Source organism: Hyperolius riggenbachi, chromosome 11 (genome assembly GCF_040937935.1).
Source record: "Hyperolius riggenbachi isolate aHypRig1 chromosome 11, aHypRig1.pri, whole genome shotgun sequence".
NCBI lineage: Eukaryota > Metazoa > Chordata > Amphibia > Anura > Hyperoliidae > Hyperolius > Hyperolius riggenbachi.
This window is the reverse complement of record NC_090656.1, coordinates 58,821,691-58,846,292: the sequence shown is the minus strand read 5'-3', so window position 1 is coordinate 58,846,292 and position 24,602 is coordinate 58,821,691. Positions and strand designations below refer to the sequence as shown.

The 24,602-nt window shown below is 45.4% G+C and overlaps 1 protein-coding gene across 2 annotated transcripts in view; it reads left to right on the top strand.

The window, feature by feature from the left end:
• Nucleotides 1-687: 687 nt before the first annotated feature.
• JPH3 (junctophilin 3) overlaps nt 688-24,602 on the top strand; it is a 183,160-nt gene continuing 159,245 nt past the window's right edge. The window contains exon 1 of one of the 2 annotated variants that reach the window (XM_068260161.1): nt 688-1,492. In XM_068260161.1, the coding sequence (XP_068116262.1) occupies nt 1,111-1,492 (382 nt within the window). In that variant the 5' untranslated portion in view covers nt 688-1,110. The remainder of the gene's footprint in view (nt 1,493-24,602) is intronic. The other variant, XM_068260160.1, reaches the window with a different exon arrangement.

The window sequence follows — 24,602 nt, the reverse complement described above, 5'->3', positions numbered from 1 at the left end:
TATATACATTGCATCAGGTATATCACACACACATTATATACATTACATCAGGTGTATCACACACACACACACACACACACACACACACACACACACACACACACACACACACACACACACACACACACACACACACACACACACACACACACACACACACACACACACACACACACACACACACACACACATTGTAGCAGGTATATCACACACACATATATACATTGTAGCAGGTATATCACACACACACATATATACATTGTATCAGGTATATCACACACGTATATACATTGTAGCAGGTATATTACACACACACACACACATGTATACATTGTATGACATGCAATGACCCCGCCTCAGTGCTGGCTGTCCTCCGATCTCCGGGAACGGTGCGGCCCGGCTGGGATTAGCCTCCTCCTGTATGCAGAGCATCCCCTCCAGCACCGGATCCTGCAGCAGAGACGTCGGCAGACCGGCACAGGGGAGGGGGGCGTCGGGTCGCGCAGGTGACATCTAAGCGGGCAGCAGGGGAGCATTATTGCTGAATCAGAGCGGCATCAGTCGGGAGAGGAAATCACAGTGGAGGCTGGGCAGACGGAGCTATCAGAGGGGCTAGGCAAGCAGCAGAGGGGCTTCAGCCAGGAGAAGCAGAGGGGGCGACTGGGAGTATCACGCTAAAGAGGAGACATAAGCCAGGAAAGAAGGATTCATAGGGGGCATCAGCCAGAGGAGACACCAAGCAGGCAGAGGGGGCATCAGAGGTTGTCAGGCTACAGAGGCCATAGGGGGGCATCAATCAAGAGAGGGGGCATCAGGCAGGAGAGCAGGCTTGATAGGGGCATCAGCCATAGAAGGAGGTATAGAGGGGCAGGGGAGATGGGCAGACATTGAGTGGCAGCAGACAGGGGGCAGGGAGGAGGAGGAGAGACAGGGATAGGCAGCTGCATTGCTCACCCCCCTCCCCTCCTGCTCCTCCTCCTCCTCCTGCACACCAAGCATCCTCTGCTCACCCCCCAATATGCTGGGGTGCCCGCCGGGGTCCCACATCTGAGCATGCAGCAGCGCAGGGGCCCCTGATCTCCGCCTGCAGCTGCCCCGCCAGTTACATGCATGTCCAGTGGGGGTAGATTTAACTTCGATGACGGGGGGTCGTACTGCGGAGGCTGGCAGGATGGCAAGGCTCACGGGCACGGCATCTGCACGGGGCCGCGGGGGCAGGGCGAGTATAGCGGCTCCTGGTCACACGGCTTCGAGGTGCTGGGGGTCTACACCTGGCCCAGCGGCAACACCTACCAGGGCACCTGGGCGCAGGGCAAGCGCCATGGCATCGGCCTGGAGAGCAAGGGCAAGTGGCTCTACCGCGGGGAGTGGACCAACGGCTTCAAGGGGCGCTATGGGGTGCGGGAGTGCACCAGCACCGGGGCCAAGTACGAGGGCACCTGGACCAACGGGCTGCAGGATGGCTATGGCACCGAGACCTACTCTGATGGAGGTAAGGAGGGGCCCCCTGGGGCCAGGGATGCGGCAGTACCCCACCTGGCATGCTGCAGCTGTCAGTCATGGATCTGACAGCCCCCCAAGTCACCAGCCCCTCTATGTCCCACTCCTCATATCAACAGCCCCCCATGTCACCAGCCCCCCCCCCCCCCCCCCATATCAACAGCCACCCGTGCCACCCCCTCCCCTATGGGACATGGCATTACCTGGATTTTGGGACATGCTGGCACCCAGTAGGGTGACAAGGTGCCTATCCAATGCTGGTGGTGGGTGGTTTGGGGTGAGGGTGGTCTGAGGATAAGAGGGGTGTATGTAGTTGCAGTTAGGCCTGTTTATAACATGTACTGCATGAGTCAAGCACTAAGCCTTGGCGTACAGCGCTGGGTAAGGGCTCAGCATAGCAGTCCATGCATCTTACCAGTCACATTACAGTATTTGCATGGATATATGTGACCTGGGTACTGAATCTTGTTATTGATGGTCTCTATATGGAGTGTTCCAGGGAGCAAGGATGGCACACTGTCTTTTGGTCTGGCACAGTTTAAGTTGACTTAACCAGCTGCTTGTCTTGTTGGCCAAATATTATTGATTGTGTTTACAGTTATATGGTATATTGTATGTTACCTAGGGAAATGAAAATGTATATATATATATATATATATATATATATATATATATATATATATATATATATTATATATATCCCGTGTGTGTGTGTGTGTGTGTGTGTGTGTTGCTGTAAGGGGACCATTAATGATTCAATCATGATTGTACAATCTTACAATTTCTATAGAATATGAGGCGTTACTTAAAGTATCCATTCAAGGTATACTCACTCAGTTTACCCTTCTGCTACCTAGATTTGGGAAGATTGCACAATCAAGATTGTATCATTAGTGGGCACCTTTAGCTGCAAATCATTTACTGTATCTAAAGAGCAAGTTATTGCAGCCAACCAGATTCCGCCTTTATTTGCCTGCACTAAACTGAAATACAATGGCTTGTGCCGGAGATACTGCAACTGACACTTATGATTGTCCTTTAAATTGGTCCTGGTTGTAAGCAGAGTTTGAGGGATTGGTTGGATATTAATCATCCTCAGATTTTATAAGCGCACGTTTTTGACTGACTGGTCATGGCTGCCACAGTGTTTTCCTTAAAGTGACCATCCCGGTGCTGCTCTGAAAAACAGGCAGCGATGAGATGCTTTGCTGCAGTTTGGATAAACAGGGAGAGAGAAAATGCTAGCATAGAGAACCCTGATCATTGTATTCACACTGCATCTAGCTGTAGGATGGGGATCTGAGATAATGAGGAGACAGGAACATGATCTAGCCACCTCTTTATAATATAGAATACTGAGTAGGTAGGCAGGATCGAGACCTGCGGGTCTCTTGTTGTTGTTGAACTACAAGTGCTAGCATGTCCACAACAGCTAGAGACCAACAGGTACCCAAGACCCAATATAGGCCGCCCCTAACCTGTACCACCTAAGGCTGCAGTTGTGACAAAGGATCCTCAATGTGTGTACACACATCCAATTTTGATAGGACAATCACTGGCCAATTTTACCACCTCCATATAGTATGACAGCTTACCTACACGATTTGTTCATAGTCTTTAAAATCTGTAGGCTCTCATACTACATGCGAGTGGTAAAAGTGGCTAATGATTGTCGAATTTGGATGTGTATGCTTCCTTAAGCTTGGCTCACACATAACAAGGTATCCTGTCCTGCCAGTTTTTGACAGTCGGCATCAGTTTTGTATGTGTTGCTATGGCTGTGTTGACACATATATCTGTACATTTCTGGTCCAGTCCTGTCAGTTTTGTATCAGTTTTATATGCTTTGCTATGGCTGTATTCACACATGAAAGGTGTACATTTCTGGTCCAGTCAGGTACAACTGATAGAAAACTGATGCAAACCTGACAGGGCAGTACTGGACCGGACTAACCAGGAAATGTACTGGTTTATGTGTGAACCAAGCCTCAGTACATCATTTCTCCAAGAGTCAAATAACTCTGCCCTGTCACAGCTCTGTGACCCCCAGTGGGGGCTTTTTATAACACAATCCTCTCAATATTCACTCCTGCTTGCCTGTACAATTCAAAACAGATATTGATTCATTGAGTGGGTTCACCATCATTTTTCATCAAGAACAATTTTCCACTTCAAAAATGTGTGCTGACCTGGAATTGTGTGTCCCATAGTAAGGCCTAGGACCCACTAAATCGCTGTCAGCATTGCTTTGGGATCGCTGATGTTTGCTGTGATTCCAAAAATATGCTAGTGAGAGTGGATGGATGTGAGCCCACTGGAGCGATTGCGATTTGACCAAATGGCAATCGCTCTGTTTGCTCATTTTGCTAGCGATCGCGATTCAATGTTACGTATAGGATCACTGCAAAATCGCATTTCAGTCGCTATACAGAGCAATTTCAAAGTGATTTTGCAGCTCTTGCACTAACGAGAAATCGCCAGCTTACCCCAAATCCCTTGCAGAACTTCAAAACTGCAAATCGCTAATCGCAATCATTAGTACCCAAATAAAATCACTACAAACAAATGCTGAGGATCGCCACTGAAATCGTTTTACAAAACACTGACAATACAGTATGCTAAAGGATTGCGATTTGTTATCTGTCGTGGGTCCCAAGTCCACAGTGAAGCAGACCATACGCTCATCGATTTCTTCCAAGTACCTAAGCAGCTCGGGGTGACCCAAAACCACTAGGAATGTATAGGGGGATAAAAGAGACTGAAAAGCCTCCTACTAATAAGCAATGCATGGTGTGATTTGCCTTCTTAAAACAGAAGGTATTTGCTATAGTTCAGCTTTATGTCGGTATATACACAGCCGATTCGAACGTTGTGAAATCGGTGCAGAATTTTGCCTGGTTGTGTCAATTTGCCTGGTTGTAAAATGTTGGTCGATCAGTGGTGGATCAGGAGCGCATCGCTAGTGGCGTTTGATTTGGCGACTGTTAAAGGAACTCTAACTTGTCCGCCACACGGCCCGGTCACTGCTTCTCCCCGATGTCTTCTTCACCTCCGTGTCCCGAATGCAGAGGGATAGACACTAGGGGCCTCTAGTGGTCACAGTGCCCCTAGTGTCTGTCCCTGCATTACATCCCACAGGCACCCTGGGACACATGTGCAGTGTGTACGGCAATTAAGCAGATAGATCCTCTCTCTCAGCTAATGATAGGAGAGGAATCTATCTGCTGGCCATGTTGACCAGTGTATGGCCACCTTAAAGTGTACCTCAGATGGGGATTTAAAAAGAAAATATGCATACCTGGGCCTTCCTCCAGCCTCCTCCAGGCTTATCGAGCCCTCCTCCAGCTCCTTGCTGGTCCACAACTTTCTCCAGTCAGGGCCAGTTGACGCGGACTCGGTCCGACCGCACGCACCGCCCCGCTGCACTTCCATCACTGAGAGCGCATACGTGGCTGCGCCGCTCATGCACAGTTTGCTTTGGACCAGAGGACTTTCCATGGCCAATTGCAGAACGAGGAGGCGGAGGACGGCGGGGAGGGAGTAATAAGCCTGGAGGGGTAGTTGGTGGGAAGCCCCAGGTATTCCCATCTCAGGTTCTCCTAGTGCCCCTATAAAATCTCTGCTACTTAGAGGTGATAGGGATATGGAGGCTGCCATATTTATTCCCTTTTAAACAATGCAGTTTGCCTGGGTGTCCTGCTAATCCTCTGCCTCTAATACATTTATCCATAGATCCTGAACAAGCATGCAGATCAGGTGCTCTGACTGAGGTCTGACTGGATTCTGCATGCTTGTTTCAGGTGTGTGATTCAGACACTACTGCAGCCAAATAGATCAGCAGGACTGCCAGACAACTGGTATAATGTAAAAGGAAATAAATATTTCAGCCTCCATATCCCTTTCACTTCAGGTGTCCTTTAAAGGGAACCTGAACTGAGAGGAATGGAGACACTATAGTGTCTGATTTACATTCACTGGTTTTTCACCACAAACAATGGTCTGAGGCAAAGGTCTGGCATCAGTATAGCTGTGCCATGAGTGCTTGCTGATGTCATTGGTGACCCACTGTGTCAGACTGCTATTGCTATACTAGTTATGTCCACATGTGGGGGCAGGTGGGAAATCTAGGTGCCCGCTAGTAAACCTGGGCCCTGCATAGACCACCATACTATTTGCGGCTATAGCGGAACCCCCATAGACAATATGTATCACTGGATATAGGCAAATCACAAAGGCAGCGGAGATAGTGGTGGTGAGGTAAGTTACAAGTGTCACTGTGAAGCTGCCAGAGATTAGTATTAGGAGCAGGTGGTGCGGTAGGTTAGTATTAAGGTGGCCACACACGATACAATAAAATTATCCGATTTTATGATTTCGATAAATATGATCGGATCTCCCGAAAAAATCGCAAGCTTTTTTTTTTTCATTCGACTGAAAAATCCGATCGGATTTCCTGCTTTTTTTTTATTTTTATCGATCCGGAATGCTGGAAATTTTTCTTCAATTTTTCTAAAGATTGTATGGTGTGTGTTAGGTTGTCAATTTATTTATATACACACCCTAGCAATTTCCTTAGACTTTCCAATCATTTTTATCATAATTGGGGAAAAAATGAACATATGTGTGGTATATTTGTCATATTTTGAAATGTCACAATCAGTCAGAAAAATTGATTGCAAGTCTTGAATTGAACAGATATTTTAAAAATTGTATGGTGTGTGGCCACCTTAAGGCGCACACTGCATGCAATTCTGATTTTTAATCCGTGTTTACATCCGATTCCGATTTTTAATCGTTATTGCATGCTGCATTTTTTTTCCTGCATTATTTTCCTGCATTTTTCTGTTGATTGTATCCAGGGAAAATCGGAATCGAAATCGGAATCGCAAAATGGATTTGCAGGGAGCCTTAGGCTGGTTTCAGACTGTATATTGGCGTTAGCGATGCGGTGCGTCACGCCCACCACATTGCACCGCCAAAAACAGGCCTTCAGGGAACACCGTGTTAGTACACGATGTTCCCTGTCTGGCCACCAGCCAAGCAGGAAGTGACGCGCACTTGTGGTCACTTCCTGCTTTGGGTATGCGGAAGCGTTTTGTAAAAATACGCTTCCATGCATGCGCGCTGCGTTAAAGGTCCTTGCGTTGCCATAGACTAACATGAGTTCCGGCCCGATGCAAATCGCCGCAGTGCGCCGTGGGTCCCACATGGTAATGTAGTTCTGCACTAGCGTTAAATTGGGCAGTTGCGGCACAGCGTACCGCAACATGGGAAGTATGAACTTCCCCATAGGGTTTCGTTAGGCTGCGGTATCAGTGCGACAGTTTGCCGCAGCGCACCTCACCAGTGTGAAGGGACCCTGAGGCTTAGATAACAGTAGATTAGTTGTGATTTGTTTGATCAGCTGATAGATTTGCAAAGCTCTGATTCGCTGTGATCACATCCTGCTTCAGCACATGATCTTGACTAGCAAATCAGAGACTTGCATATCTATCTAACTGATCACATGTTTCTCCATGACTTCTCCTAGACATGACCATCACTATAGGTTAGTATTAGGAGAGGGAGGATTAGTATGAGAGGAAGTTTAGTTAAAGCGATAACAGAATATTGATAAACTTATCTATATAGTACTGTTATTGGAATAATTCAGTGCCAAATGGTGGAATATCAAAAACCTGGGACTTGATTCACTTAAGCGTGATAACTGCTATCACAGCAGTTATCACATGATCTGCCGCACGCAAAGGTTTGTGCGCACACAGCGTTACTTGAGCAAAGGTTTGCGCGCGATCACATGCAGTTTTCACGTAAAAACTGCATGTGATCGCGAGCAAACCTTCGCTTGTCACGTGATAGATCGTGATGTACCAATAGGTCGCAAAGTACTTCTGGGTAGATCCCTCACTGCCCGCCTGAGTAACGTAATGGTGGCTTTTAGTAATAACTGATGGACTGCTGCTGTGCATGTGCTACAGTTGTATCTTGCTTCTGTAGGTAGATTCTACCTGGTAGATAATTTTCAATTCGGCACAACACAACAGGCTGCATTAAGTGTGCAAGGCTCCATAGCCTATAGAGAATTGCATTGCCTTTGTGGCCCCTTGCGGCAACGGAGAGGAACATAACACAGGAATCCTAGGTAAGTGTAAAAGGAGCCTAAAAGTAGCTTGCAAGGTGAAAAAGTGTGGGCACCGAAGGCCGTGTTCCCACTTGTGCTGGATCCTGTGTGGCCAGTGGAAGGGGACAGTATAGTGTCCGCTCCAATGGTCCGCTGTGGTCTGGCTGGAGCCTGGGGCAGATGCATTACCTTCATAGGCTATATGGGGGAATGCATCCACCTGCCCGGGATTATCGTGGACTGCACAGAAGTGCGTTCTGCTTACAGCAACGGATCTCACGGATCTGTTGCAAGTTGACATGTGTCAGTTTTGGCATGAGTGGTGAATGGCCAAAAAATGTCCAATTTTGTATTAAGTGGGAACACAGCCTGAAGCCTTGTTTCCCAAGATGAGTAGGGAGGGGTGACAAGGCCACAACCAAGGTGATCCAAGACCAGTAAGAGGTGTGGCAACAGGTCAGTCTTGCAGTAACATAGAAAAGGGTAAGTGTATACCTGTCCCCCAAAAACAAATTAGGCAACAGCATGTCCCTGAAAAAAAATAAACAGCTGGTTGGAATGTTCTCAAATAACAAAAGTAGGCAGCCATTTCTCCCAAATAATATAATTAGACAGCATGTCCTGGTGAATCAGACCCCACAATAATCCTCCAGTGGCTGACAGCACCCAAGACAGGTCCCCAGTAACAGACAACATTTCATGATAGACTCCCAGTAACAGCACCATATGACAGACCTCCAGTAACAGTACTACATGACTCACCTCCAAGTATCAGACACCACCCCATGAAAGACCCCAGTACCTGACAGTCCTCGAATGAATCCACCCTATGACAGCCTCCAGTATTAGACAATGACAGCAAGTAGGTGTGTACAAAGCAAGAAGTCCAAAGTTGTGGGTGGCATTCTGGAGCCCCACCCCCTGGTGGCTGACCCACGTGAAAACAAATATGCTAAAACAGCATTGTAGTCTCCCTTTAAAGTGGCCATAGTCCCCATTTACCACCTATAGGGCTCACATTAGCTGCTGTAATGCAGCAAATATGCACAACGTGTGCATATTTGCTGCATTACAGCAGCTAATGTGAGCCCTATAGGTGGTAAACGGGGACTATGGCCACTTTAAAGGGAGACTACAATGCTGTTTTAGCATATTTGTTTTCACGTTTCATAATTAGCATTTAATTTTACACACTAGTTTTTGTTATTTTTAAAGTAAGTCTGAAGTGTAACTAAAAAACACAACAAAACACATACTCACCTAAGGAGAGGCATGGTTCTGGGTCCTATAGGGACTTCCTGTTCCTCTTATGGTCCCCTCATTGTAGCGCTGGATCCCCCATTAGCGGTCTCTGATCGATGGGTCGTAGACTGCCTACTTTCGCTGCTGCGGGAGGCTACAGCAATCGTTGGGCACACGAGTGGACTTCTCGGGAGTACCGAGTGCCACGTCTTTGGGAGCCCTCAGGTTCCCGAAGATTGCTGAAGCCTCCTGCAGCGGCGGAAGTGAGCGGCCTGTCGGAGACTGCTAACGGTGGTTCAAGGGCTGGAATAGGTGAGTATCTGGGGTCATTTTTGTTTTAGTCTTCAGACTCACTTTAAGCAACGTAGCAAATATTACAATAGAATATTTCCATGTGTTTTTATTTATCTACGGATGCTGGGTTTATAACCGTAAAACAGCCTTGTTTTATTACCGCAGAAATCTAGTTTCTACCATTGCAAAAGTCAGATGTCCGGATTTGGGGACTGATACTGAAAATGTGTCTCCTCCAGTCAGAAATAGCACAGTTCTGCTTTCCATGTGGCCAGGCAAAATCCAAAAGCCTGTTGTTTTCCTTCCATGCACAGATTGCTGAAGGAGTGTCTATTCGCATCCTGCCTGACCCATGGGCTTTATTCTCAGGCTTATTTTTGGAGCTAGCTTCAGGAATACATTACAAGACTCGAAGTCTGAGGGGCGTATATCTGAGGCAGCCATGAATAGCTTTATAGTTTGCATCTCATTGCAGCTTATCGCCGAACGAAATATTAGCCTTTTTGACAGACTGATTTTATTTCCAACGTTTAAAGTCTCTGCAAAGAGCAACAATATTCCTCTTCTGGCTGCTGCTTTCCTATTGGCTTGAATGGGTAACATGATGTTAAAATTGTCATGTGACCTGGTTGACCAATGAGAGATCAGGAGGATATTTGGCCCTCTCATTGAAAAAAAATGAGCAACAGGAACGCTGTGTAGTCCATCGGTACTTCCAGTTGTTGGCAGGATAAGCCGCTTGTGAGTTAGGCTATGGGCTGTTTCTGGGCATAGGCAGCTACAAGCCCCACTTCATATGGTTTTTATTTACTGAGCTTGGTCAATGAAGTGCACCAGTTTTTATATTTTTACTAGTACTAGTAAAATGACTGGCTAAAGTGTACAGCAGGTGTTTAAAGGACCACTATCGCATAAAAAGTAGGCAGTCAAAATCTGACAGAACCGACAGGTTTTGGGCCAGTCCATCTCCTCATGGGGGATTCTCAGGGTTTTCTTTGTTTTCAACAGCATTTCCTGAACAGCAGTTGCAAAGTCTACTGACAACATAGTGTGCGAGTGAGTGTGGAGGGGGGCTGGTATCTTACTATTTTGGCGGTTAAACTGCTGTTCTGGAAATGCTGTTTATAACAAACAAAGCCCTGAGAATCCCAGATTTTAACTGCCTACTTTTTTCACGATAGGGGTCCTTTAACCACTTGCCGACCTCGTCACGCCGATGGGCGTGGACGCAGCGGCAGCCGCATTACCGCCTAACGCCGATCTGTGTGCAGTCCTGGGGGCGGAGTTTGCAGGGGATCATGCGCGCCATTGCGCACGCATCCCCGCTTGAATGATGGAGTTCTGCTCTGTCATCAGGCTCCCAGCGGCAATCATCATCTAATAACAGTGTACAACGCTGCGATCTATTAGCAACGCTGTACTGGGGACAGCCGTGTGACACAGCTGTCCCCCTGGGAAGGAAAAAAGTGATCTGCTGTCATAGGCTGAAGCTTATGACAGCTGATCACGCTGATTGGCTGGCAGGGGGAGGGAGGTAGGGGAGATCAAAATAAAAATACACATTTTTATAACAAAAAAAAAAAATATTTGCAAAAAATGAAAATAAACATTGGGGGAGCGATCAGACCCCACCAACAGAGAGCTCTGTTGGTGGGGAGAAAAGGGGGGGGTCACTTGTGTGCTGAGTTGTGCGGCCCTGCAGCGAGGCCTTAAAGCCGCAGTGGCCTATTTAGAGAAAAATGGCCTGGTCTTTAGGGGGGTTTAACACTGCAGCCCTCAAGTGGTTAAAGAGGAACCGTAACCAAGAATTGAACTTCATCCCAATCAGTAGCTGATACCCCTTTTCCCATAAGAAATCGTTTCCTTTTCTCAAATGGATCATCAATCTGGCTAATATTGTGGGTGAAACCCCTCCCACAGTGTGATGTCAGGACCATGCTCCTGACAGTTTCCTGTCTGTGAACCTCATTGCATTGTGGGAAATAGCTGTTTACAGCAGTTTCCAACTGCCCAAAAAGGAAGCAGCATCTCTTTCCACTGACATTACCTGCCAGCAGTAAAAATGTCACCATGCGATAAATGTCAGAATGTAAATCAGGGAGAGGAAAGATTTTACAATGAGCAAACACTGACTAAATCATTTATACATAATTATTTTAAAAATGAAGCACTTTTTTTTATTACATTATTTTCACTGGAGTTCCATGGTGGTGTACAGCATGTGCAGTATATGGGGACATGATATGATGAGTGCACTTATATTTACACGAGGACTCCACTTATATAGGGGACACAATGGGGGCACTTTCTGTATATAGGGCACCTAGATACATAATACCAGCACATGTGCAGTACCCTGCACCCCGAAAGCAAACATTTCAACACAGGGACTTGGCACAACTAAAGCGTGATTGATTACACCAGGGCCGTCTAACTCCAGTCCTTGAGGACAGTGAGGTCCTCACACATTTTTGGCCCAGCTCAAATTAAATCGGGAAAGGTGTGGTTAAATGAGAAGCTAGAGACAAACAACCAAGAAAACATGACCCCAGGCTGAGGAGCACCCTGTCCAGAAGGACTTTCAGTCTGGAATGGGGAGGGCTGTCTACATGCAACCAGTAAAAGAACTGCAAACATCACCAGTGACTTCAGGTTGGGAGACGTGGACCTCACAGGATAAGGATGCCTATACATTACTCAATATTGCAGCACAATCAACCTTTTGATTCTATAGTTTTATCAAATCGGAAAAGAGTCAGTGCTGCAACATGGTTGCCCAAACAATCTTTCGATTGATTTCCGGTCAAAATCGGTTGAATTAAACAATCCTTGCTGTGATGCTGGATTAAACAATAAAGACATTTTCTACTTTACCGAATCATCTGGTGCAGCGGGATCCTCTTCTGGTTGCTAATTGATCAGGACTTGCAGAAAAATCTTGATCGTAAGGGTTTGATCGGGTTTGCTGCATTAACAGCATTGGATATTTGGATGACTGACGGACCCAACAGACCCCCAGGTGGTGTCCCTCCATATGTGTAAAGTGTCCCCTAGCTCTCAGTGTCAAGGTCTTACCTCTCCTATGGCGCGTCTCTTGGCCTCCTGCAGTGTCTGCCATCACCATGAGTGCCTGTTTCACTTAACACTGGTACATGTTGTGACGGCATTACATCCGACAGGCCGTCAAGTCATGTGGTGCAGGCGCTTGCGGTGATGCTGAACACCAGAGGAGGCCAAGATTTGTACCAGCGGAGAGGTGAGAATTTAACACTGAGCATGGGCACAAGGAGGAGGGGACACTTATACACTTTATGAGCGGGACAATTTCTCGTAGATTTCATACTGAAATAAAAACAAAAGTTTGCCTTCTTAAAACAGAAGGTTTTTGCGATAATTCAGGTTGGAGGGAGCTCTGAGATGTCTCCCACAATGCATCACTGATGAAAATGCAAATTATCCACTGTTGTCCGTGTAAGATAGCCACACCTCCAGAACCGCTGGAATGCAATAATGTGTCAGCTTGTTAATTTTACAGAGCCACAATAATCCAACATGCATACAGACTGTTGCGGATTGGTTGATCCTCATCAGTGCATGGCATGGATTAATGTGGCTCTATGGAGTAGGACTTGAAGCACCCAGAGTTACAGAGTACCCAGCAAGCTCATGGTGAACCAGAACTCCCAGGAGTGTATAAGGGGCTAATGCTGAAATCAGAGAGAGATCTATCTAGTAGTCGATTTGGCCATAGAGGCAGTCTATACTGTATACATGGTTTACACTCGCACCCTCCGTAATACTGAGAGCAAAAGTGGTTTAAACAGATAATAACCTCCTATATCACTGGGAGCCTTTGTTACAAAATGCTGACGAACAATAAGGTTCACAGGGCCTAGACATCTGACACCTTCCGCTCCCGTAATACAAAGCTTTATGGACCTAGAGGCTTGAAGGCCGCAGACGCTAATTGTAGGTTGTCTTTCATTAAATGGACAAGTTCAGGACTTGCTGATGTCTGAATCAGAGATACAGTCCATAGAGATGACTGTACCACAAAATGACAACAAAATCCTCCATTAAAGGAAGCTGTTAAAAGTCCAAATCCTGCATACTCATTCCGAAACCTCTGGGTTTGTGAATTAATATGCAGGCATACCTCTCCACATGACCATGAACACACCTGGTGATTGGCACATCATCACTCTGGGAGGGCGGGGTCTGTTACACACAAGGACACCATGCTGCAGCCCGCAGGTCAGATGCCTACTAATGGTGGGGAATTTCACATAAAGAAAGTTGACGTGTATATCCATGCTTTTAATAGTAAGAGGCTGAAATTTAGTATTATTTAATTACATGTTCCTCTAACTGTTGTCTTGAAAAGTGCTATATATGTCTGTATAGCATGTGCTCACAGCAAACTACTACTTACAGAGCTGCTGAAAGAGAAGGTAAAAAATCTATCCCAACACACATAATCGGCTTTGTCTGGATAGCGTGTACTTTCGTTTACATATGGCCAACGTGCAGATTTTGTTGCCACGGGGATAGGTACTCGATCCATCAGAAGACAGTTTGAGACCAAGTTATGTACAGAAGTGTCGGTTAATTACCAGCTAGTGACATGTTCTGTTCCTATGGAGATGGGGAGGAGATGATGGCGCAGTGCACAAAACAGAGGAGGAGGAGTAAGGGGGAGGATAATGGGCTCAGTCTGCGCTTGGATGAGATTATCCTGCACTCTGATTCTCTAGGCAATGCAACGGGGCTGCAGTACACACACTAGATTGTAGCCTGGCTGTCTTGGCTAGGAACCATCTTGCATTTGTGCAAGGCTTAAAGAAAACACGAGATGGGGAAAATTTCCGTTTTACTCACCTGTGGCTTCTCCCACCCCCACAATCTATCAGATATCTCAGAGTCCTGCTGATTCCCTCCAGTGTGCCACTGTCCTTCTCTGAAAGTTCACCGTCTGCGCATGCGTAAGACCACGCGCCTCATTAATTGTGCTCCCATAGTCAGGAGTGTTCTGCGCATGTATAGTATAAGCCTTTGTGAACTGCGCATAGGCTGAATGCTTCCCTCCACAGGAGCTCTAATTGATGTAGTGTGTGTCCTCAACTAGGCAGAACTGCCCTTATGTCCTGTCATTGTGACTACCGAAAGTGAATCCGAGTAGCCAAAGAAACAAAATAGTGAAGCTATGTCGATTTTTTGGTCCCAAAATGATCATTTGTGATTTTCTCAGCTGAAAACTGTTTCTGTTTCTTTGTGATGTTTCTGGCCTCCCCTGTAGCCACTCACCAGGATAGATCACCCTCCCCTGACTGTTGCTGTTATTATGATGCTGCTCATGAGTCCTTTCCATACTCCTCTCCACAGAGCATTACACAGCGCTTGACCAGAAGGCGAATTGCATGTCTGTAAAACGACCATATAGTGGCTGACAGCATGTTTGGGCCAGTGAAAACCACCCTCTTATAAGTGATGTGTCAGTAGTTGCCATGGCAATGTGTCACTGCTAGGGAGGGGGCTGGGGAACAGAGGGACAACTTGCTCAACTAGGTGGTAATACTATTAATTTAAAAAAAAAACATGGGTAAAGGGGGGGGGGGGGGGGGGCAGAGGGGAACTTTGTTATACTTATTTTTGTTGTACCTAGAAGCAGGTACAAATGTTTTCCTGTGGGAATTGTATTCCACATGATGAGATACACATATACACATACACATACAGTTCCAGTCCTAGATAGAAATTCCCTGAACTCCCTTTCTGGTTTCCAGTATGGAAAAAGTTAAAAACTTTAGTTGTTATCTATGCAAAAGAGCTTGTCAACAGCTTGTCAAAATTAGTCAAGTTTCCTGAAAAGTAAATAGAGGCTAAGACAGCTGAAAAACAGTGAAATGCGGCTTCTAATAAAATTTGACTGCAGGAAAGTTCAAAGGGTCATTACTTCTGTGTGGATTCTAAACAGCAACTTTGACAGTGTGATGCAATCTTAAAAATTAAATCATTCAACTGAAAATAAAAATATGAGACTCATTAGTGACCTAAGCCCATTTAAAAATAGGCTCTAGGTCTGTCGCTGCGCATGCGTGCAACCACCATGCGCGCGCCTGCCGCGGGCGCACACACGCCCGCCTGCTCGGTCTGCCCACCTCCTGGCCCTGCATGCTGTCCCGACTCCCAACGGCTGTAGCGCAAAACCACTAAAACACAGACATGGGACGTAGGGACACTTGTACATTATTAGGTAGGATTGTCATGTTACCAATGTTCTATTTATCATCTGTACTACACATAGAATTAGTTATCTCATACGTTTATTTTCACTTCAGGTAAAAATCCATCCAATGGTTCTCATTTCTTTCCGACTCTCTCCACCGGGAGGGGTTCAACGCTTCAGAGGTGGCATACACTATTCATACAATCTTGATTGTATAATCTTACCAAATCTATGTAGTAGGAGAGGAAAGTGAGTGAATATACTTTGAATAATTACTTTAGGGAGTCACTCATACTACACAGAAGTGGTAAGATTGTATCATTGAGGCTGGGAGCACACTAGGCACTGTGGAAAACCATGCGTTTTCTGCTTAATGCGTTTTTTTCAGTGCGTTTTCGTATGCGTTTGCATTTTTCATGCATTTTTTTTTGGTGTGTTTGTGTTTTGCAGTTTTTCAATATTTTCCCTTTAAAATACTGTATCATATTTAAAAAATGTTAGCCGCTTCCTCAATGTTAGCAATTCTGTCTAGCATGCCACTATCCTTATGGGCACCTTAAAGGGAACCAGAGATAAACGTTTCACACAAAATAAACATATCGGTTGATAGCTTGTAAAGAATAAATGCTCTACCTGATAATTTTGCCACTCCGGTGTGCCTTTATGAGTGTTTTTTCTTATACATTATTGCTCCAGGAAAAATCTAATATGGCTGTCGGCTTATATTCCTTCTGCTTCCGGGTTATGAGCTGTTCTGGATGTGCTGTCTAGGCTCTATGAAACTATAGACAAGCAGGGCTGCTGCTGCAACCCTCCCAGTGCTGTGTCTTGATTTTTCAATTATTCCCGGCAGCTGCACGCTCTAAACTTCCTCACCTCCAGCTCCTGATCATGTGATATGCAGTCAGAGCCTGAGGTGTGCATGATAGAATGTGTGTCAGGAAGATTAGAGGAGACTGGAAGCAGCACTGGAGCAGGCAAGTATAAAACAGCTCCACTGCACTACTCTGCAGAAGGGGGAGAAGCTGGCATCTAGGACACCCCTATAGTCTCTATAGTTATGCCATATTATTTGAGACTGTTTAATAAATGTTAAATCTCAATTAACAATTTGGTCTGCGGCTTAGACTATGTCTTAGATTTTGGCCCTTTACGTGATTGAGTTTGACACACCTGATCTGTAGTCGAAAACGTAAATAAGCGTTTCCTGGAATTTCATAGTCTTATTTTTGTGTTAAAGAAGACCTGACCCGAGGTAAAGCTACCTAAGATGAGCACAGATGTATGCTCATGTTGGACCAGCATACCTCTGTGTGTTGTCCTTTCCTCTACTCATTCTCCCCCAGTCCCAGTTGTCATTCCTTGAAAGATTTGAGCTTTGGCTAAATTACACTTTTGTACTAAAAGGACATCCGAGGTGACATGTGACATGATGAGATAGACCTGTGTATGTACAGTGCCAAGCACACAAATATACAGGCTGTGTTCCTTTTTTTCTTTCTCTGCCTGAAAAAGTTCAACATCTGGTATGTAAATAACAGTTTCTGTCCGGGTCGGATTGGATCAGACTATAGCATAACCGTTACTGATAAGTAATTACAGCCATAAAGCATCTTCCAGTCAGTAAATGGCTTCTGAGAGCATGAAAGAGAAAAAAAGGGTCAGTTGTTCATAGATTTGAGTCCTGGTAAACTTCAATGAGGGTGTCATTGAACAGAGACAATGCAACAGTAAAAACGTAAAAACTAAATTTAAATATAAAATAAAATTGTGGGATCTCTAAAAAAAAGGTCATTTTTTAGGAGAATGAGGATAGATACAATTGTTTTTCTCATAAGTTTATTTTCACCTCGGATGTCCTTTACATTCCCACATATACAGATCTTGAACTGTTGAAATTGAATATCTGTTTCCTTTTAGCCAGATGTGTTTTTCTTAGCGGCACAGGAGTAATCATTCATCAGTGAGAGCTAGAAGACTGCAGAGAAATGTGTCATTTAGAGACCTGGGTCCATATGCAATTCACATTTTCTCCTAAGTTTTCTCCTAGCTGATATTTTCCCACCTTTAACAATAAAATGCCTTTTAAAGAGACGCTGAAGCAAAAAATATGTATGATATAATGACTTGTATGTGTAGCACAGCTAAGAAATAAAACATTAGGAGCAGAGACACAAGTCTAATATTGTTTCCAGTACAGGAACAGTTAAGAAACTCCAGTTGTTATCTATGCAAAAAATAAAGGAGCCATTGAGCTCCATGACTTTCAAAGTCGCAGAGAGCTCTGTCTTCTGAAGCTTGTTATCTCAACTGTCAGTCACTGTATTTTATTTTTCTCTCCAGAGGACAGTTCAAAAGTTCACTGGCCTGCTCTGCAAGATAATTTAGAATGCTGAATAGTCTGTAAACTGCAAATATTAGAGAATGATGCAGTGTTATAAAAAACACTATATAACTGAAAATAAAAATATGACAATATTTTCTTTGCTACTAATGTTCTAGTAATTATCCGTACTACACAACCAATTCATTATATCATTTTTTTCACTTGTGTCTCTTTAAGCCACCAGCAAGCAAGGCACCCCCCCCCCCCCATGCGCAAATCGCTTTGCCCTTCTAAATGCCCCCCCCCCCCCCCCCCCCCCCCCCGCTCAGTAACATACAATTAACTGTTTTCAGTTTCCAGCAGCGTACAGGACAGGGTCTGGAAAAGACTCTTAAGGGCAGCTTGCTAGCCGACTGGCCAAATACATCTGTAGGTATCAGATGCGGGGCACTTGTTAGTGCTCGGTACTGGCTCTGGACAGGTGCCTTCCCCATGGAATCTGATCTGAGGGCAGCCACAGCCATGCTCATACGGTGCATGTCGCAGTTTTCTGCCACTGGGTAACACCACTCCGTGTCTAGCGCTGACACGTGTGCTGGTACAAACCTTGCCATTCAGCTTCACTTTAATGACGCTCATGGGTGGCAGATTTGATGCTAAACTGCCCAACAAGCGTGCAAATCAGCCTCCTGTCTGAAAGAGGCCCAAGGCGGAAGAGGCAATAATAATATTCAGCAACACTGCTGTGAAGGGTCCCTATGGATCAGACAGTATGATTATAATAAAGATACGGCAGCTAGCTAGTAGTAGGTAGATGATCCCATTAAAGCCATTCTATAGATGCTGCAGCAGGGTCCAGCAGCCTCAGCTATCCATGTCTGTTATATTGCTATACTGAAACTTGGCTCTCGGCCTCTTGTCAGAAGCGCGTCGGTCTCCGGGGAGAAAGTAGCGCAGCAGCAGCGTTCTATCAGCCCGCCTCCAGGATCATGTGATTGATCGGTGCACTGATTAATTTATGGCGGGGGGATGGACTGTACAGGTCACAGTCTTGATCAATACTTTATCCGGGGGCTAGTGGTCCCTGGAGAGCCTGGGCAAAGCCTTATAATCCTGCATACACAGTGCAGATCTCATCTCTTCCCCCTCTGCTGCTCCCCTCCGCCTGCTTCTGCATGCAGACAAGCGCTGTGACTGGGGTTAGCTGGGGGGGGGGGGGGGGGGCACAAGACAAAATGTCACAAAATGCAGCTACTGTGCAGGGCCAGAGCAAGCGGAAGGAATACAGCTCTGTAAAATGCTGAAAAATCGATGGGCAATGGCTGTAGAGCTGCAAGTTCCTTATTAGCAGACATCAGCCCCCTCCTCCTCCTCCCTGCGAGGAAAATGTCAGCGTAATAAACAGCAGCAGGTCTTATTTGCTGGATTCCCCTAAGAGAGCAATATACATGGAGCTCAGCTCTGCAGTGCCTTCATTAGCGAGAGGCCCAAACCTGCCTCTGATGCTGCCAGACTACCTGTGCTGGGCAGTGCAGGGATTTATATGTAGCACAATGCCCCTAACCATAGATGGAGAGATGGATAGTTAGATAGGAAATGATAGGTAGATAGATAGATAGATAAATAGATAGATAGATAGAGCCTATACATAGATAATAGACAAGTAAAAACTGGTATAAAGGGGTCAGTGACAGCACTGGAAATGTAGCATGTCTATTGAATTCAGGCTAATGATATCATAAAGTATCCCCTGTTTATTTAGGGCTTATTTCCACTGGGATCAGCCGTCTGAATCGCTAAGCTGAGCCATGCATGGCTACAGTCGTTCGGCTGCGAGCTGCAGAAATCTGCAGCATGCTGTCCAGTCACAGACGCGCCACATGCTATACGCCAGCGGCTTGTATAGTGCTGCTAGAGCAGCGGAATTCTGAAGATGGATGGGCACCGCACGGTGGGCGGCACAGGACAGTACTAGGGGGAACAGCACCAGAGGTTTTGTTGCATGTCCCGATATTGCTCGCCATTACCACCGCGCACCCGACCGACCATGATGGCCCGACATCTTGCAGCATGTTCGATCGATACATGCGACCAATATCGGCCTAAAATTGGTGGAATCATCAATCGAACATGCTCTTGGTGGCACCAATTTTCATCCAATTTGATAATAATTATCGAATCGGATAGTCGATCCGGTCGATGGCCGCCATGTTGGGAGATGTATGACCACCTTAAGACTTTTTGCATGTTATGCTGATTACCACAGTTTAGTGAGTATGCCTCAGGCTGGTTTCAGGCTAGAGATTGGTGGCAGCGGCTTGGTGCGGCCCGCCCAAACCAGGCCTTCGGAGATTACTGTGTTAATACGCGGTTATTCCCTTCTCGCCGACATCCAAACAGGAAGTGATATTCTCTTGTGCTCACTTCTGGTTTCGGAAATACGGAAGTGCGTGGAAGTGTATTGTAAAAATACGCTTTCGCACATGCGCACCAGCAACCCTGCCGCCAACATTTTTGAAAGACCCTGTGTTGCCATAGACTTACATGACTTCCAGTCTGACGCACATCACCGCAGGAGCCACACGGCAACGTAGCTATGCGTTCGCATAAGATAGGGAACTTCCGGCGCAGGGTACCGCAACGTGGGTAGTATGAACTACCCCATGGACTTTCATTAGGCTGCGGTGGGGTGTGAAAGGTTTCAATGTTTCCTGGGATGACAGAGTTGGTAAAGGTCTGGAGAGAGGCTTCCGTCTCCCCCCAGCCACACACAGCTGTCTCTCGCAGCCCTTCCTTATGTTGACTGTTCGTCTCGAGGTCAAAGATTCACTGTCGGAAGTAATCTGGGACTTAATGGTGAACATCAGTGTAAATCCTATTGCAAAATATCAATGCCTATTACCGCTAATACAATTGTCCCATTATAGCCCAGAGACACGTATAGACCGGATATCTCCAGCTTCATCTTCTCTGAAGTATATGCCGGTATATTTCAAATTAAGACTAAATGCAGCATCCTCCTGAAAGCATCCATGGAAGGCAGGAGCAGTCTTCTGAATCTGAATGCAGTACTACCGAATACCCAGACAGCTCATGGTGACCCAAAACCAGTTGGAAAGCATAGGGCGCTATAAGAGTCAGAAAAGCCCTCTTACTAAGAGGCAACGCTGAATATACAGGAACTTCTCAAAAAATTAGCATATTGTGATAAAGTTCAATATTTTCTGTAATGTACTGATAAACATTAGAGTTTCATATATTTTAGATTCAAATACACACAACTGAAGTAGTTCAAGCCTTTTATTGTTTTAATATTGATGATTTTGGCATACAGCTCATGAAAACCCAAATTTCCTATCTCAAAAAATTAGCATATTTTATGCGACCAATAAAAGAAAAGTGTTTTTAAACCGAAAAAAAGTCAACTTTCAAATAATTATGTTCAGTTATGCACTCAATACTTGGTCGGGAATCCTTTTGCAGAAATGACTGCTTCAATGCGGCGTGGCATGGAGGCAATCAGCCTGTGGCACTGCTCAGGTGTTATGGAGGCCCAGGATGCTTCGATAGCAGCCTTCAGCTCATCCAGAGTGTTGGGTCTTGCGTCTCTCAACTTCCTCTTCACAATATCCCACAGATTCTCTATGGGGTTCAGGTCAGGAGAGTTGGCAGGCCAATTGAGCACAGTAATACCATGGTTAGTAAACCATTTACCAGTGGTTTTGGCACTGTGAGCAGGTGCCAGGTCGTGCTGAAAAATGAAATCTTCATCTCCATAAAGCTTTTCAGCAGATGGTAGCATGAAGTGCTCCAAAATCTCCTGATAGCTAGCTGCATTGACCCTGCCCTTGATAAAACACAGTGGACCAACACTAGCAGCTGACATGGCACCCCAGACCATCACTGACTGTGGGTACTTGACACTGGACTTCAGACATTTTGGCATTTCCCTCTCCCCAGTCTTCCTCCAGACTCTGGCACCTTGATTTCCAAATGACATGTAAAAGTTGCTTTTATCCGAAAAAAGTACTCTGGACCACTGAGCAACAGTCCAGTGCTTCTTCTCTGTAGCCCAGGTCAGGTGCTTCTGCCGCTGTTTCTGGTTCAAAAGTGGGTTCATGCTTCCATCTGCTGAAAAGCTTTATGGAGATGAAGATTTCATTCTTCAGCACGACCTGGCACCTGCTCACAGTGCCAAAACCACTGGTAAATGGTTTACTAACCATGGTATTACTGTGCTCAATTGGCCTGCCAACTCTCCTGACCTGCACCCCATAGAGAATCTGTGGGATGTTGTGAAGAGAAAGTTGAGAGACGCAAGACCCAACACTCTGGATGAGCTGAAGGCTGCTATCGAAGCATCCTGGGCCTCCATAACACCTGAGCAGTGCCACAGGCTGATTGCCTCCATGCCACACCGCATTGAAGCAGTCATTTCTGCAAAAGGATTCCCGACCAAGTATTGAGTGCATAACTGAACATAATTATTTGAAGGTTGACTTTTTTTGTTTTAAAAACACTTTTCTTTTATTGGTCGGATGAAATATGCTAATTTTTTTGAGATAGGAAATTTGGGTTTTCATGAGCTGTATGCCAAAATCATCAATATTAAAACAATAAAAGGCTTGAACTACTTCCGTTCTGTGTATTTGAATCTAAAATATATGAAAGTCTAATATTTATCAGTACATTACAGAAAATATTGAACTTTATCACAATATGCTAATTTTTTGAGAAGATCCTGTATTTCTGTCTTAAAACAGAAGGTATTTGCAATAATTCAACTTTAAGTGAGCAACTGTGGTTTCCCACAATGCATCACTCCTTAATATGCAAATCATATAAGCTACAGGATCACTATACATCAGTGGTTCTGGATGTGTGCCTGGCTTTCAGAGGCATAAAGAGGTGATTTGCATATTCAGGAGTGATGCATCATGGGAAACCACAGTTGCTCATTTAAAGCAAACTTGTGCTGTGAAAAAAAGAGGGCTCTGTACAGTTAACAAGCAGACACATCATTGCATTCCAGCGGTTCTGGAGGTATGGTTAGCTTACAGGGACAACAAAGGTTACTTTGCATATTCAGCAGTGATACATCGTGGGAGATATCATATGCTCACTCCAACCTGAATTTATCGCAAATACCTTCTGTTTTAAACTCTTGCCGACCGGGTCTCGCGGATGGGCGTGGACGCGGCAGCAGCCCCATCGGCGTAAGGTCCTTGGGGCGTGGTTTGTGGGCGATTGCACATGCGCATACCTGCCCTGATGGCATAGCTCCGCTGGGAGATTGTTAGATGGGAAAACCGCCATCTTTTATTGCTGTACAGTGCTGTGATGTAAGGCAGTGCTGTACTGGGGACAGCTGTGTGACATGGCTGTCCCCTCCAGAAGTAGGGAAGTGATTGGCTGTCATAGGCTGAAGCCCACTGCAGCAATCCCTATTGTTCTGGTGCTCTGTCCGGATGCCCCCTGGTTACTGGTCACCCTTATGTGTGCTGACAGTCAGGGTGTAGGAGTTATATAACGCTCTACATGTACATTTGATTATGTAGGGCCCGCCAAGGTATCAGTCACAGCAAGTTCTTTCCAATAATTATTCATTTGGTGATGTGAAATGCTGGATTATACATCTGGATTATATAAATTATACAATATACATCTGGATTATACATCTGGTGATTTAGGCCACATTGTTTGTGTGACCTGTTAACCATTGCATGAAAGAGGCCCTGTAGTGACTGTCAGGACGGGCGCTTCCACAGAGGCAAAGGGGCCAATTGCCTCAAGGCCCCAGAGCCTGTAGGGGCCCCCAAGGTATGCCCCCCCCTCCCTTCCAGCTATGGTGACCCAATACATGCCTACAGGGAATGAGGAAGAGAGGCACCATGGAGAGAAGTCCGGAGTGTAGAGCATGGTGCTGCCTCCCGTGTCCTCCCTGGAATAGGTAAGACCCCAATGTCCATGCACTCAAAGTGGATACTCATTTTTACGTTACTTATGCTTGTTTCAGCATCAGAAACACTTCTTATATCTATATATTGCTGCCTATTGTATGTAGCCCCACCCCCCAGTGATACTTAGCCTAGGCTGTTAAGCAAAATAAGAAAATATAGAAAATAAAATAATAAATAAAGTTCTTGTTGTTCACAATATTCATTTAGGACTTGTTCACACGTAGGGCGTTTTCGCTATTTTTTTAAGCGTCGTCAATTTTCAAAATCTCCTTAAAAGCATTTGTGCAATGATTCCTTATGGGACAGTTCATATCAGCGCATTGCATCTGCTTTCCGCTGACCACAGCGCTGCCTGTACCATTTACGGGGCGATTTTGCTACAATTGAAGGTATAGGAAAAGCACAAAACGCTCAAAAATCGCTTTATGCGGCAATTGTGTAAGTACTATTAAGAATAAATACATTGTATTTATTCTTTTCCTGGTCAAAGAGTTGCGTCAGGAAATGAAAAAACAAATCGCTCAGCAAAAGCGCTTTCAAAAAGCGCTTTACACAAAATCGTAGCATGCAGGTAAGTGCTGGGAGGGGAAAAAAATTCCGCTCAAAATTGAAAATTGAACAGAGCCTTATAGATTATTTAGCCAGCGTGTGCCCATTATAAAAGCTTTCCTCTCCCTGATTACATTCTGCAATGTATAACTGGTGGTAACATCTTTAGTTCTGCTAGGTGATCTGTATGGAATGTTGGTTACTGAGAGTTCTATGCACAGAGAGAGATATTGCTTGCTTGGCAGTTGGAAAAAGCCGTTATGTCCTTAAATGCAATGAGGTTCACAGACAGCAAACTGTCAGGGCCTTGGTCATGACATCACACTTTGACTGTGGGAGGGGTTTCACCACAATATCAGCCATACAGACTCTCCTGATGATCTA